Source organism: Carex rostrata, chromosome 1, assembly GCF_964058835.1.
Source record: "Carex rostrata chromosome 1, lpCarRost1.2, whole genome shotgun sequence".
Classification (NCBI taxonomy): domain Eukaryota; kingdom Viridiplantae; phylum Streptophyta; class Magnoliopsida; order Poales; family Cyperaceae; genus Carex; species Carex rostrata.
This window is the reverse complement of record NC_135918.1, coordinates 19,968,349-19,983,406: the sequence shown is the minus strand read 5'-3', so window position 1 is coordinate 19,983,406 and position 15,058 is coordinate 19,968,349. Positions and strand designations below refer to the sequence as shown.

The 15,058-nt window shown below is 33.8% G+C and overlaps 1 protein-coding gene, 1 long non-coding RNA gene and 1 pseudogene across 3 annotated transcripts; all 3 read left to right on the top strand.

Annotated features, from left to right (window-relative positions):
* Positions 1-202: 202 nt before the first annotated feature.
* On the top strand, positions 203-1,518 carry LOC144545113 (APO protein 4, mitochondrial pseudogene; annotated as a pseudogene). Its single transcript, XR_013508395.1, has 2 exons — positions 203-418; positions 499-1,518. The product of XR_013508395.1 is annotated as an APO protein 4, mitochondrial pseudogene (transcript).
* A 6,825-nt stretch (positions 1,519-8,343) lies between these two features.
* Positions 8,344-11,905, top strand: LOC144547892 (uncharacterized). Its single transcript, XR_013509180.1, has 3 exons — positions 8,344-8,580; positions 9,799-9,907; positions 11,857-11,905. It is a non-coding gene; the product is annotated as an uncharacterized LOC144547892 (long non-coding RNA).
* An 87-nt stretch (positions 11,906-11,992) lies between these two features.
* LOC144573976 (putative disease resistance RPP8-like protein 2) lies at positions 11,993-14,629 on the top strand. Its single transcript, XM_078323814.1, has 2 exons — positions 11,993-12,906; positions 13,426-14,629. Exons 1-2 carry the CDS (start codon positions 11,993-11,995, stop codon positions 14,627-14,629), a joined length of 2,118 nt encoding a protein of 705 aa, XP_078179940.1.
* Positions 14,630-15,058: the final 429 nt, after the last annotated feature.

Sequence of the window (15,058 nt, the reverse complement as noted above, 5' to 3'; positions counted from 1 at the left end):
CCGAAATGAACGGACCAGATTAAAAGCGCCGCACAGCTCCGCACGGAAAAACTCGGCAGAGAATAGCGTTTCAGGGTAAATATGTATTTTTAACTTGACCAAATCATTTCTGACCAAATACTTTCAATTTCCCCGTGATTTCGTTAGAGGAAATATATCCCTCTCAAATCCTGCCAAATCAGAAACGTTTTCGTTCCGATTTCATTTCTTCGTTTCAGCGGAGAACTTCTCATTTCGATCAGAGAGTTGGACTCCATTCAGAGACACGCCGGCGCCGGTGCGGTGGCACTGCGGCACCGCACGCCGTTCCTTTCATTCCTGCCTCAAGATTTGCATCCACGGCTCTGTTCCTCTCTCCTTCCTTTGGTTGCTCCGTTCCTCCCTCTTCACCAAACCTAATTGGAGATTTGCATCCACGGTAAATTTCACAAATCCTCTTCTCCATTTTTTCTTTGATTTTTAAATTTTGAAATTCCATGCAATATCTCTTACTTACAGCTTGGATGGCATTGAGGCACGGAATGAAGCAGCAGCACCATCTCTTCTCCTTCATGCAAATGCAAGAGAGATATTATGCATCCAAAATAAATTGGAATGAGCTAAAACCAATGATTCTAAAGCGTGCCAGAAACAGCACAAATGACTACCCAATAAGGCGCATGGTACCAGTAGCAGAGGAGGTAATTAGAGCAAGACTTGCATTAATACAGGGTGTTTCAGCTCTTCTCCAAGTTATTCCTGTCAAATCATGTGAGTTTTGCCCTGAAATTTATGTAGGTGAGACTGGTCACTTGATGAAAACATGCCCCGGTTTCAAGCAACTGTCGAAAAACCAACCTCACAAGTGGATCGACCCACAATTAAAAGACATACTGGTACCAGTTCAGACCCATCACCTTACCAACAATCGTTTCGATTTCACTCGCATCCCTGCTGTTCTAGAGCTCTGTTACCAGGCTGGAGCTGACCTCCCACAAAATCCAAATGCCTTGGAAGGAATGCATAGTTTTTACCAGTGGGAGATCATAAAAAATCAGGAATGGATAGCAAACCTGACTTTGGAAGCATGGGAGAGACTTAGATTCGGTGTTCGAAAACTGTTATTAGTGTACAATGCAAAGGTATGTGAGCATTGCTGTGAAGTTCATGTGGGACCCACAGGACATGAGGTGAGAGCATGTGGGATGTACGAGGACGAGGCATGGAGGGGTGATCACATGTGGAGACATGCAGGGGTGGATGACATTGTGCCACAGAATATCGTGTGGCACAGACGATCACAGGATCCGTTTGTGCTTGAGGATAGAGGAAGGGGCTTTTATGGCCATGCACCGGCTGTTGTCGAAATTTGTGCACAAGCCGGTGCAAGAGTGCCTGAAAAGTACTTTTGCATGATGAAAGTGAATGGTTTAGCACCAAAAATGTAGTTAGTTGTACCAGAAATGTCATTCGTTTAGTTTTATAGAGCAGTTTTGTTTAGAAATGGGCAATTTCTTTTTATTTATATTAATATTATGTGGCTTTTTTTTTTTTTTTTGCCAATAAGCCCGTAGGCATTGATTGGTATAAATTTTTTAAGTCTGTTACATGGAAATTTAAATTGAACAAACAAGTAAAGTCCTACAGAGACTACATGTACCTGATTCCTCAAGTACCACCTAGGATCCGGTACCAGTATGTATCTCCCAAAAACTACTTATAAAAAGGAAAATTGCAGTACAGGAATTTAAGACTACATTTCTAATCCCTATTTGCTGAGAAATTAAATGTCTGTGTTGAGGGTGCCTTCTACAACTATCCCTTCATTGACATCTCCATAATTTGCTCCACCAAACATCTGATTTGAGGTTCTCGTCCAGTTTGCTAATCTATGTGGGTCCTCATAGTAGTTCTCTGCTTACATGACATATTTTCACCTTTCCTCTCAGTTGTTGGTATAGCCTGATGCACCTTGCCACCATCTCAGCAGCTATCAATGAGGGGAAATTGCGCTAATCTTCACCTGAATGTACCGTATCTACTATCACCTTATAGTCTGACAGTATCAGCACTTCTGTATTCCACTCCTGTGTTTGTACCAGTGCCCGGTACAGTACCGTTGCCTCTGCTTGGGTTTCATTTATCACTGTAATTGGACCCGGTTGCGCCCTGGTAAGTCTCCCTTGCTGATTGTACCACATGATCCCCATCCCAGCCTTACCATTTGTGTACCATGACGCATCAATCATCCCTACCCATCTGTCCTTCTCTATAATTACTGTGTAGGTGACTCGGCTCTGATGTGTCTGCACAGTTAGGTGCTGGTTGCTGGCATGGAGCATTTTGGCTCTAGCAAGGACAGTGGCTTTGTTGAAGCAAGAGTGCTTTGTGGAAGCATCTGACATTGCAGATGCCGAGCCCCCCTTCCTCAATTGGTGGACATATCTTGTGCCATGAAATAAAGGGCATGTAGCTCTCTTTATCTAATTTGCCCCATAGGAAGGAATTTTCTGAGAATGACTTTGATCTTCTCAATCGTGCGAGAGGGTTAACTTGGCAATAGACATGAAGTAAACCGGCATAGACATGAGTACCGATTTGATCAAGGTCACATGTCCGGCAAAAGAGAGTACATTTACCTTCCAACCCGCTAACTTGGAATAAATCTTTTCAATCAAGAGGTTGTGAGTTAGGTATTTTTCACCTTCTGTTGCAACTCTACTGAACCAGAGTCCACAGAGAGGATTTTTGTGGGTTGATAGCCAAACCCGAACAGGAAGCAAAATCTTCAAACGTTCTTTTGTATTGACTGATTTCTTGATGTGTGGCTTTTTTGCCATTAATTGATTGGGCATAATTACATGATCAAGAATTGCGTTGTAAATGAATTTAATAAAATTGGGATAATTGACATGTCAAAACTTGTTGATAGGCCTGCAAATGAACCGAACCTGCCCAGGTTCGAATTCGAATTCAAAATTAATTCAAATCGAACCCAGTTCGAAATTAAAATGATTTCAAACTCAAAAGGTCAGTTCGAATTCGGTTCGGTATAATTCGAACTGGTTCGATTCGAATTCGAAATTAGTTCAAAATTGGTGTTGACCGGCCGTAGAAAATGTAAAAAGGAGGAAGCAAAGTGTCGCAGGAGGAAGCAAAGGAGGAAGGAGGACGCAAACTGGGAGTGGATCGTCTGTGACTAATACCAACCAACCATCCCATGAGGTCAAAGCTATTTATTATGTTCATCCAGTTCTATAATTTTTCATAGTCCTCTGTGCCACAGAGGATCAGAAAAAGAGTCAAGAGGGCAGCTCCATAAACGAATTTCACTGAGAAAGTTGGGCCCAAGAGAATTGCACTGAAAAAGTTGGGCCCAAATAACTATTTAACTGACAGTAAAAAAATAATGCTCAGAGTAACAAATCGAACTGCGCCAGATTCGCGAATCACACGAATCGAATTGGGCCAGGTTCGAATTCGAAATTAATTCGAATCGAACTGGTTTGAATTAATTTCAAACCGAATTACTTTCGAATCAAATTTTTTTCGAACTTTTTCGAATCGAACTCGAATCGAATCACGAATCTCGAATTTTTTGTGCACCCCTACTTGTTGATAAGCAGCAACAAATTATTAATAGATTATAGTAAAAATAAATAAATATGCAACCACTTAAGAATCGTGTGTGAGCAATTGCAAATGACAGAAAGAAAATAATATTTAGATATATCCTTTTTTGTCATATGACTTTTTTTTGTTTTTAAAAGTTTTTAGGTGACAAGTAACTTGAATGATTGATACACACTTAAAATGAGCACTCTTGATTTATTCAAACATTGTGGTAACTCTTTTAGAGGATGGTTCAAATGCCTCTATTTTTTTTATTTATTATTATTTTTTTTTAAGTTTTTAGGCGACAAGTAACTTGAATGATTGATACACGACTTCAAATGGTCACTCTTGATTTATTCAAACATTATGGTAAGTTGGTAACTCTTTTGGAGGATGGTTCAGATGCCTCTATTTTATTTTGCCTCTAACATATTTCTATTTCTTATTTTTCTAAATAACAAATTTTTACAAATTTATATGTTAAAATAAAATTGTTATAAGCAATCTATATTATTTTCTCTACATTTACATAAATAATTATCACTGAAATTTCATGCACTTTTATATATATGTGCATAGAAAAAATGATATAGATCATATCTAACGGTATCACATTTTGACATTTCTATTTTAACAAGTTAATGCACTTATAAAATTATACGAACTCAAATGATATAGGCACAAGGATTTGAATCATTTATTCGGATCAAAAGATTGAGATTTTATAATATATTTTTAAGAGCAACGTAGATGAATTAATACAATTCCTTTAATCTATAGAGAACAATCATAAAAAATAAATACATAAAGGGAAAAATGAAGTGTTGCTAAGCCAATAAAAGGCTTTTAAATTTAATACACTCAACATTGAGGAAAAAAAACTATATTAATTGATAGAAAATTGGTACATAAAATAAAAAACAGAGATAATTTATGAAGTTACTATCAGCCTCTATAGATAAGTGAGTCTGAGGTTTGAATTTAATTTTTGAAATGGTATGATTATGTGTTCTGAGAATGTGTGAAATGATATGATTGTGTGAAATGAAATGATATGAATATTGTGTGACTCGTTTTTATTGATAACCAGACTCATATGTTGTCACCAGTTAAATATGTAGACATAATTTGATTTTAATTTGTGTGGATTAATCCAGTCTATTTGAATGCTTATTTAATTAAGCAAATTATAGAGAAACACATCATTAAATAACCGATTACTGAGCTTTGTAGCTGACTTTGTAATTTTTTTCTTTTTGTTATTTTTATTACGACGTAGATTGACAGAACGATGGATGGATGCGAAGGTGCTTCCCTTATCGCGAGCCCCGACCCAGCGATGGGATCGTGACAGTTAGCAAGTTACAACATATTATTACAACTGCGGTGCCACATTTGGAACTTGTAAATATGTATTAGTCAAAATATTTTTTTTAGTTTGTGCCTAATACTAAAAAAGTTACTTAGATCTGGTCAAAATATGTCTTTAGTGCAACTTAGATCTGGTCAAAAGTTGATTTTCACGTGAATGCATGATACCTGTCGTAACTAATTACTAAAAGGATGGTAATCATTATACTTTAATTGATGCGTTGCCACGTACGGAATATGCCTAGGTGGCATATTTAGTTTTATGCTGTTTCAAACATACAACTTGGCTCAATTTATATAAATTAATATGTGAAAAGTGTAAAATTGGAGATATTATTAATGTTAATAAAGTGACACAAAAATATTAAAATAAAAATGTCAATAGACAACATGGAGAGGTATCATGTTAAAATAAATATTTTTTTTTCACGTAAAGTAACATTTTAAACTTATACTTTGCTGATGACATTGTTATTGATAAATGTAGATGCCTTGAAATGGTTATTAATTAATTAATAGGATTTGAAAACCTTTCTGGTCTAAAATTAATTTTTCAAAAAGTGAGGTGATTCCCTTAAATCTCACTGAAGAAGAAGAAGGGCTTCACTTTGCTAATAAATTAGGATGCAAAATTACTAGCTTACCTATTACTTATTTGGAAATGCTCTTCGTTGGAAACAAGTTAGTGTATAGATGATTGGAGCATTTTATTAGACAAAATTGTAAAGAGATTGCAAGGTTGGAAAAAAAAAAAAACTCCTATCTCTTGGTGGAAGGGTTACCCTCCTCATCTCTGTTGTATTTATTCCCCTTAATTTTTTGAAAGAAATTATAAAAGAACGAGCCATCACTAATTTGGGTATTAACAAAGTTGTTGGCAATGGTTCTAATGCACTTTTTGGCTTGACAGATGGGTTGATGTGTGTTATTTATATAGAACATTTCACATTTATTTCTTATTGCCTCACACCCAAAAATTACAGTATCTCAAGTTATTTTCTAAAGGGAAACTCATTTTAGACTTTAATAGGCAATCAGTAGGTATTTATTTATGTAAACGGAATTGCAGGCTCAATTTCTAACTTTACTGTAGATTTGTGGAAGCAGGATCAATTAGTTTGGATATGGTCTTCAAATGGTATTTTAACTATTCACTCCTTGTATAGTTTGCTTGATTTTGGGAGAATGCCTAATACATAATGGGAGCTTGTTAAGATTACACTCGGATATATTCATGGAAGATCTGTATCTACTCAAAGAAGGAAAGAAGAATTTCAAGGAAGAAATCTTATACATATCTGGAGAAATCTGCCATAGATAGTTGAAGATTATTTTTCATAAAAAGACTGTTATAAAAGTCCAAAGTATTAAGTTATTAATCTAATTAATTAATGAATTATTTAAATGAGTTTATGGAATTTATTAAATGATGGACTAATTCATCTGATTGATGAGTTAATCTCTAAAAATGAGTTTGTTGTCCTTTTACAAATATACTAATATGATATTGAAGAATGATATGCTGGATTGGATACAAATTCATATAACTTTTACTTGGATTTAAGCCTCGATATGTAAAATTATATCATTTTATTGATGTTGATTTTTGAACGCTATTTTATTTTAAAATGATTAAATGCTAATCTTCTAACTCAGCCACCCTAACTCATATTCCCTTTTGATCGCTATGTATCGTTCCCTTTCCTCTCTCTCTCTCTCTCTCTTTGAAGGAAACTTGTGGAGCCATAGCCGCTGAAATAGGTTTCGAATATTGCTCTTTGCACAAATGCATCTCTTATCCTCCTCTTTGTCCAGGAAGAATTTGTATTACTTTCTTGGCCCACAGAAAAAGCAAAAGAATGTATATACAAGCAATCAGGACAAAAAGTATATTATTTTCTTGTTCCCTAGGTCACCTAAAAGTATCCAGGACAAGAAATATAAATACCATTCTATACTTACTTCTGTTAGCAAGTTACAACATTCTACAAGTGTAGTGTTACATTTGAAATATGAAATAGTAATAAAATGTTTTTTTTTTTTCACTCTCGTCAAGTTAGTCATTTAATAATAAATCACTTGTAATTAATTAAATTGACTGGTGTGGTAACGGGTGGTAGTCTTTAATTAAAAGTTGTAGTTTGTCTAAATTATAAAGCAGTCCAGTTAATTAACCATCGGAATAGTTTGTCTGTTTGATTAATTAGATTGTGCTATACTTTTTATTTTGTACCTAATACTACAGTAACTACCTCTCTCTCTCTCTCTCTATATATATACATACACACACAGACATATATATAAATATATATACATATAAAAATATTAATTAGACATTAAAATACATATATAACTAGGCGTAAGGTTGACATAGTTTTGCATATTTATATCCAACTGGTTGGAGCTTATATATTAAGGTTCACTTTGTGTGCGTAGAGTAAAAAGATAGGATTCATCTTGTGTATTTTACTATTCTAACTCCTTGGAATGCTTGAGTTGAGCTTGCTTTTGACTCTTTAGGTAGCTAAAAAAGTTGAGGCATATGTATGTTAATTTATTCCAAGTTGGATCTGGTCAAAAATTGATTTCCATGTGAATGCATGATATACCCATCTTAGTCTTATTTAAATAAAAGGAAGGTAATCATTATTATAAGTTGCTTTTTTGTTACACTCCATAATATATATATAATTTGATGCGTTACCACAACTAAAAGTGAGCCAGCGGTACGTAGCCAAAAATATTAAAATAAAAATGTCATAGATAAAATGGAGAGGTAGCATGTTTAGTTTTTAATTAATTGTTCAATATATCAATTACTCCACATATATATAAATATGTAATGTCAGACAACTTTCAAATTAATTCTTCTCTCTTTGAAGTAAATTATGTATAAATGGTGTATATTGCAGGTGAACAAATAATGAAATTATAAAATAAAATTAAAAATTTTGTGAAAAAAATCCCATGTGCAGTGGCATCTATTAGGATTCAAATTGGAGGATAGGAATAAAGCTCCAAACGTAGATTACAATTTACTTGAAAGATAATATTTACTCAGCTTTTAGATGTATCATAAATTCATCATTACATTAACCATAAGTTCCTCTCTAGCACACCACCTAATCAATCAACCCCTACATTCTCCCCTTTCCCTCACTTAAGCTCTCCTTCTTCTCTCTTCTCTTGCCGAGTCCACCGGGTCATTTCTCCTATCGTGAACTTGAAACTGCAACGGTACCTGGTGAGTGTCTCCTCTCTTCTCTAACTGGGATTCACTTCTATCTCCGTTACTGATTTCCTTCCCATTTTGTCTTGTTCTAGCTTGATCTGTTGGTGGCACCTGATAGATCGGTTGGCTGGGGCTCTAATTAAGGTCTAGAGTTTCATACTTCAACAGCATTCAAGTTGTTAGCATTTGACAAATTTTTGCTACTCCATAATTAAAGTCATATTCCAATTGTTTACTATTTATAGTACTTTTTTAAATATTTCTTTTGTATTGCAGTTATTTGGTGGAGCTCCCAGTCGAATTGGGTGTTATTTTGTTACCACAGAGAAAGGAGAGACTATAGAGGAGATTGCAAATTAGTACTTGGAGCAACTTGGTCAAAGGTATTTTTAATATTTCTTGAAATTGATATTCCATCTTATAATTTATATATAGGTGATTTTTTATTGTATACTTTTTTCCTTTTGGCACAAATGACATTTCAATATTAATAGTATGATTTATGTTTCAAACAATTAGGTCACCGTCATGCAGTAACAAATAAATGTTGAATTATTTATGAAAAAAAATACTCTTTTTAGTTTGCGCCTAATACTATAGTAACTCTATAAGAATATATATCTACACACAAATATTAATTAGACATTGAAATACACATATAACAAGGCATAAAGTTGACTTCAATTTTGTATTTTGATATCCAACTGGTTGGAGCATATATATATAGATAGGCTATTATATTTTACGCTTATATTTTGCGATTTTAAAGTTCAAAATGTCGATCCGAACCGTTCATCTTGTTCTCCATATTGAAATGTGCTTGGAGACCAAATTTTACATTTTTTGAAATTGTTTTACTATTTATTAAGCAATTTTGAAAGTCGCTGATCTGATGGTTCAGAAAATTTTACTGTTTTTCACTGTTCACAGCTAAACAGCAATTTTAAAAAATGCTTAATAAATAGTAAAAAAATTCAAAAAAAATGTAAAATTTGGTCTCCAAGCACATTTTAATATGAATTAAACATCTAATGGTTCGGATCGGTCGTTTGGACTTTCAAAATAAAAATACAGCGTGAAGTAGAAACGTGTTTTACTAATAAATATCTAATGGCAACTCACCGTAGCCCATCTCATATATATATATATAGGATTCATCTTGTGTATTTTACTATCCTAGCTCATGGAATTTTTGAGTTGAGCTTGCTCTCGTCTTTAGGTAAATTCGGAATGCTAATAAAGTTGACTCTTTAGTTAACTTAGATCTGGTCAAAAGTTGATTTCCATGTGAATGCATTATACCCGTCGAGTTAGTCTTATTTAAGTAAATGTAAAAGGAAAGTAATTATTATTATAAGTTGCTTTTTTTGTTACACTCCACAAAATATATATATATATATATATATATATATATATATATATATATATATATATATATATAGTTTGATGCGTTGCCACAACTTTAGTGAGCAGGCGAAACTAATATGTCTACTTCATTTATATTGCTCAATATTTCAATTACTCGACCAATGTATAAATTTGTGTGTGTGTGTTGCACTTTTTTATTGTACTTTTTTTTAGATATTTCTTTTGTATTGCAGTTACTTGGTGGAGCTCTCAATCAAATTGGATGTGAGATTTTGTTACATTAGAGAAAGGAGATACTACAAAAGAGACTGCGAATAAGTGTCTCGAGCAACTTGGTCAAAGGTATTCTTAATATTTCTTGAAATTGACATTCGATCTTATAATTTATTATTGACTGCTTGGGGATAGTATTTTTCTTTGCAGTATAAATGGCATCCCAATAGTAATAGTATTTTTTCTGTTTCAAAAAATTAAGTTATATTTTTGTAAAAAAGAGGTCATCAATAAAACTGATTTTTTTTTCTTTTGTTTAATTTTCTCTGGCCTATTCACCATCGATAAAAGCACAATTGTTTTTGTTTTGTAAGTAAACTGTGAATTAAGGTGACTCTACTTGAGCAGCGTACAACACTCCCAAAAGAACAAAGCATTTTTTTTATTATTAAAGGACCCCGTGTACACTCCAGTATCTTTTAGATGTTATTATCGAGAATTGAACATGCGTAACCAAAGAGAGAGGAGAACTCATGCTACTGCACTAAGATCGCGGTTCTAAGAAATAAATCAATTTTCAATTCATTTCTACGGCCTTTTATCTGTTCATCTGACTTGTATCATATACAATAAAGACGGGTATGAGTAAGACTTGTTTCATTTAGCTTATTTGGTATGAGCATTAATAAAGTTTTTTTATGCTAGCTTAATAGGTAAGGATACAAGTAAAAACTACTTTCTACTCGTTATCCTATTAGATATATAATTATAAAAACTAAAATTATTATTATATACACAGTTTTCTGAAATTTCTATTCAATAAAAATATGTTTCAAGCATTTGCACTTATTTTTGTTGTTGTTACAGTGTAGTGTAGAACAACAAAAGTGAAATTATGTTTACATTTCATCTACTTTGGAGATTTAAAAAATCAATTGATTAGCAAGAGAGATGTATGTACTTCATGAGTGATGTATATTGGATCGACTTTAAACTCAAAATCCAAACCGTTGAAATCCATGTACGTTTGACCGAAAGGAGAATTTATAAGTTGTTTTATATATTCAATTTTTATTATTTCTTTGACCGCTTGACCGTGTAACAAATAAACTCTAAACTTTCAAAATTTTATATGTACATACATCACTCATGAAGTACATGGATCGACTTTAAACTCAAAATCCAAACCGTTGAAATCCATGTACTTCATGAGTGATGTCGATCCGATATACTTTTGGAGTTGTGCTCACCAAACCCTCTTGGTGAGCACATCACACCCTAGCTTTACTCTTACATTTTTATATTATTTAGCATTTGTGACACAAAATTGTGTCCCATGAAAGCGAATTCGGTAGTATGTTTTAATCTATTATAAACTATCAGCGAATTTAAATTACACTATGCAGACATTATTTGTTCATACCATATATATGTGATTAATTTTTTACTACTATTTTATAAGTTATAGACTCCAATTATTCATCAAAACATAATAATTAAATGTTAACAAAAAAAAGTAAGTCATATTGATAACTAATTAAATTATTTTGATAATAGTGGCAACCAATTCGATGATCGTTAAAATAAAATGTTAATGTTCATAATTTAGATAGATTGTATATAAAAATGAATTAAATTTAAAAAAAACAGCACAATTAATGCACGGTTATCTATATTCCGTTTTGGAAGAGAGTATGATGGAGTGGGAATCGAGACAATTAGTTAACAAATCATCACATTTTTAAAAAATTAAGAAAAGGTGTTTGTCTAACAAAAATTATAAAACTAATAAAGTGGGGCCTTGTTTCACAAAAATCCCATGCATGTGTGTTTGCATCTGTTAGGATTCAACTTAGTAAACAAAGGTCTAAACAAGGACTGCATTTTACTTGAAAAACAATATTTTCCAGCTTTTACATGTATCATAAATTCATTATATATATATTAAACATCCCTCAATGTCCCCCTCCAACACTTCCTCTCACGAAACCCACTGATAAATTTTAGCAACTTGACAATGTCAGATTTCTGTCATGCATCATTAATTGTACTTTTTAAATGTTTCTTTTGCATTGCAGTTGCTTGGTGGAGCTTGCAGTTGAATTGGATGTGAAAGAGGGAGGGAAGGGTTAAACTGTTTTGAATTAACAAGGATAGCAAGAGAGGGAGAGAGGGAAGGAGGGTGTTAATTATTTTAAGAAAGTTGAAAGAAAGATGGATGCTATACCTTTCATAAAAGAAATTCTATCTAAACCCTTCCTCAGAGTTTTCTTATCAGGCGCTCCTGACATATACAAAGAATATTACCTAGGGATATCCCCGGGGCACAATGAGGACCAAAAGGTGTATAATATGATGTATATGAAAAAGTGGTCCAGACGAGTAGGAACTTTAAGGAGGCGGATTTTTGACCCTTCCAGCAAGTGCACAGAATGGTTGAGTTATGGTGGAATGAGAGATAATAAGAGAATGCAAGATCGTTGGATTGATGAGTTGGTTTCCTGCAATTATTTGGAGCACACCGAAGTAGCAGGTGAGTTAGAGCACAAAGTCGACATAGATGCAGTTATAGACTCTCTTCACGACATAAAAAGCATGGAAGACTTGCTTCTTCCCAACGCAAATAGTTCAAACTGCATTACAAATGATGAGAAGAGCGTAGCAATCCTTCTCATAACAGCGTTTCCAGCTCTTCGTGAGCTGAAAGACCCTAATAAAATGGTCGGGTTCTTATTAGAGTTAACCACAGAACTGGACAATCTCCCTCAACAGATTTCCCAGGCATGTGAAGGACAGCCTGAGGCTCTTCTCCTTATAGGGAGTCTCCTTTCGGTCAAACCAATGGCCTACGACACATGGGAAAGGGTGAAAGATGATCTGGTCAAGATCAAAGAGTCCAACAATGGTGCTTCTAATAATTATATGTCGCACATTTATACCTGCTGCTATGATGATTTATCTTTCTTTCTCAGAGCATGCTTTCTTTATTTAGCATGTTACCCAATAAATTATGATATTCCTGCAAGGTCTCTACAAGAGATATGGATTGCTAGTGATTTTGTTGAAGAACATGATGGAGAGACTATAGAAGAGACTGCAAATAAGTATCTAGAGCAACTTGTTCAAAGGTATTCCTAATATTTCCGAAAATTGACATTTGATCTTATAATTTATAGGTGATTTATTGTTAGCTCACTCTACTTCTTAAACTGAGGATGGTTTATCCATTCTCAATAATAATTGGATGATTCCTTTGTAAACTGAATTTCATCAATAAAACTGTTTTTGTTCTGGTATACTAGATGATCAATAAAAGCACCATTTTTTGTACTTCTAAAGTAAACGGTCACTCTACTACTTTCAAGAGATGAGACAAAAAATGGTGCACTGCTGGTTTTAAATTCTAATAATGGTCACTCTACTACCATTTTTTTTTTTTTTTTTTTTTTACTTTTTTAGCACAATACCAACTAGAAATATACAATCTTAAAATATACTGCACTCCCCAAGAACAAAGAAATTTTGTATTCATTTATGCAAATTGTCTCTTTATTTTATTATAGATAAAAAGATCATGTCCATCTTGAAATTTTGTTCTTTTTACATATATGTACTTGGTGTTTATTTATTTTCCTTGTTGCTTGCAGGTCGTTAGTTTGGGTTTTAAAGAGATCAATCTCAGGCGCAATCAAATGTTGCCGAGTAAGTCGACAATCTATTCATGAATTTTGCATCACAAAATCTCGTGAGGATAATTTTTTGGTTGTCAATCCAAACGAGCGTGAAATGGATTCCATGGACCGTGTAGCATTTTATAATGATCAGAAGAAACAATACACGGAGGGGGAATTTAAAGAATACAGGAGGAATTTTATTCTCTCTTCTGTACTCTGTTTTGATTTTGATATGAATGTTTTGGGAGAAAACATTTTGACACGAATCGGGTATCCCCAAGTGTTGGAATTGAGGAAATGTGTAATGCCACACACATTTTTACCTGGCATTCGTCTCAGTTATCATGTTTTTCTAAAATATCTTAGCTTGAGGGGTAGTAACATATCTGAGCTTTCTGAAGATATTGGGGACTTCAAAGGGCTCAAAACCTTAGATGTTAGGGATACAAACATAAAAACCCTACCTGAATCTCTATGGAACATCAAAACACTTCGTCATGTATATGTCAACCCTAGCCCCCCAATTAAAGGCGCACCCTCGACAACAAATATAGATGACCTGCAAATCCTAAAAACAGTTACGGTTCATGAGTCATGGCTAGAAAACTTTCCGCAGTTTCTGAGCAACTTAAGAAAGTTAGCACTTTTAAATAGGGACAATCCAGACTCCAAATCAAATCCATACTGGAAATCTATTTCTAATGTGTTGAGTCACATGGTTAATCTCCTCTCAATGACAATTATAGGCGACATTGTACCGTCAGAGTTTGTAGATATTAGGGCATTCCCGAATCTTAAGACGGTAAACTCAATTAAATTTGAGGGACAATGGATTTGTCGGAAACTGTTCATAGATCATGTTAAATTTCCACCAAATCTTGTGAAGCTCACCTTAATCAAGTCTGGTTTGAAGGAAGACCCTATGTCCGTGCTAGAAAGACTACAAGCACTAAAATATCTGAGTTTACAATGTGGAGCATACACAGGGATGAAAATGATTTGTTCCGCAAATGGGTTTCCACAATTGCGGTTCTTAGAACTTTTCAAATTAGAGAACTTGGAGATTTGGGAGGTGAAACCGATGGCTATGTCACAACTTACCACACTGCGTGTTGCTCAATGCCTGAAACTGAAGAACCGTCCTAATCTAGAGCATGTTACTGTAATAGAAAATTAAAATGCTTCTTTCGGGCTCTTGCTTTTATTCAGTTCCTTTTTTTTTTTTTTCTTTATGCATGTGTGTTCCTTGTTCATTATGTTTCAGTTTTAATATATGTTGTGCGCACTCGGTATCATTATGTTAATAATAAGGTATGTTTGAGATTACATTGAGTAAATTTCATGCTTTTAATGGATCTATTGTTTCCATTAAATAAAATGGTATTTTTATTCTTTTTATTTTATTTTTAATTAAGCATATTGTGTTGTGATTATAGAACGGTCATGAGCAAATGATTTCTGCAGGGGTGTCAACGACACTCTTTTATCTGTTTACCGGATCCGTATCATATTAGACAAAACGGGTATGAGTAGAGTTCTTTTTTGTTAGCTTATTGGGTATGGATAAGGATAAATATTTTTTTGTTAACATAATGGGTAATTTGTT

Excerpts from the sequence above, each read along its gene's own strand:
- LOC144573976 (XM_078323814.1), top strand. The coding sequence starts at position 11,993 with ATGGATGCTATACCTTTCATAAAAGAAATTCTATCTAAACCCTTCCTC. Across the intron at positions 12,907-13,425 it reads CTAGAGCAACTTGTTCAAAG|GTCGTTAGTTTGGGTTTTAA; the intron begins GTATTCCTAATA and ends TGTTGCTTGCAG.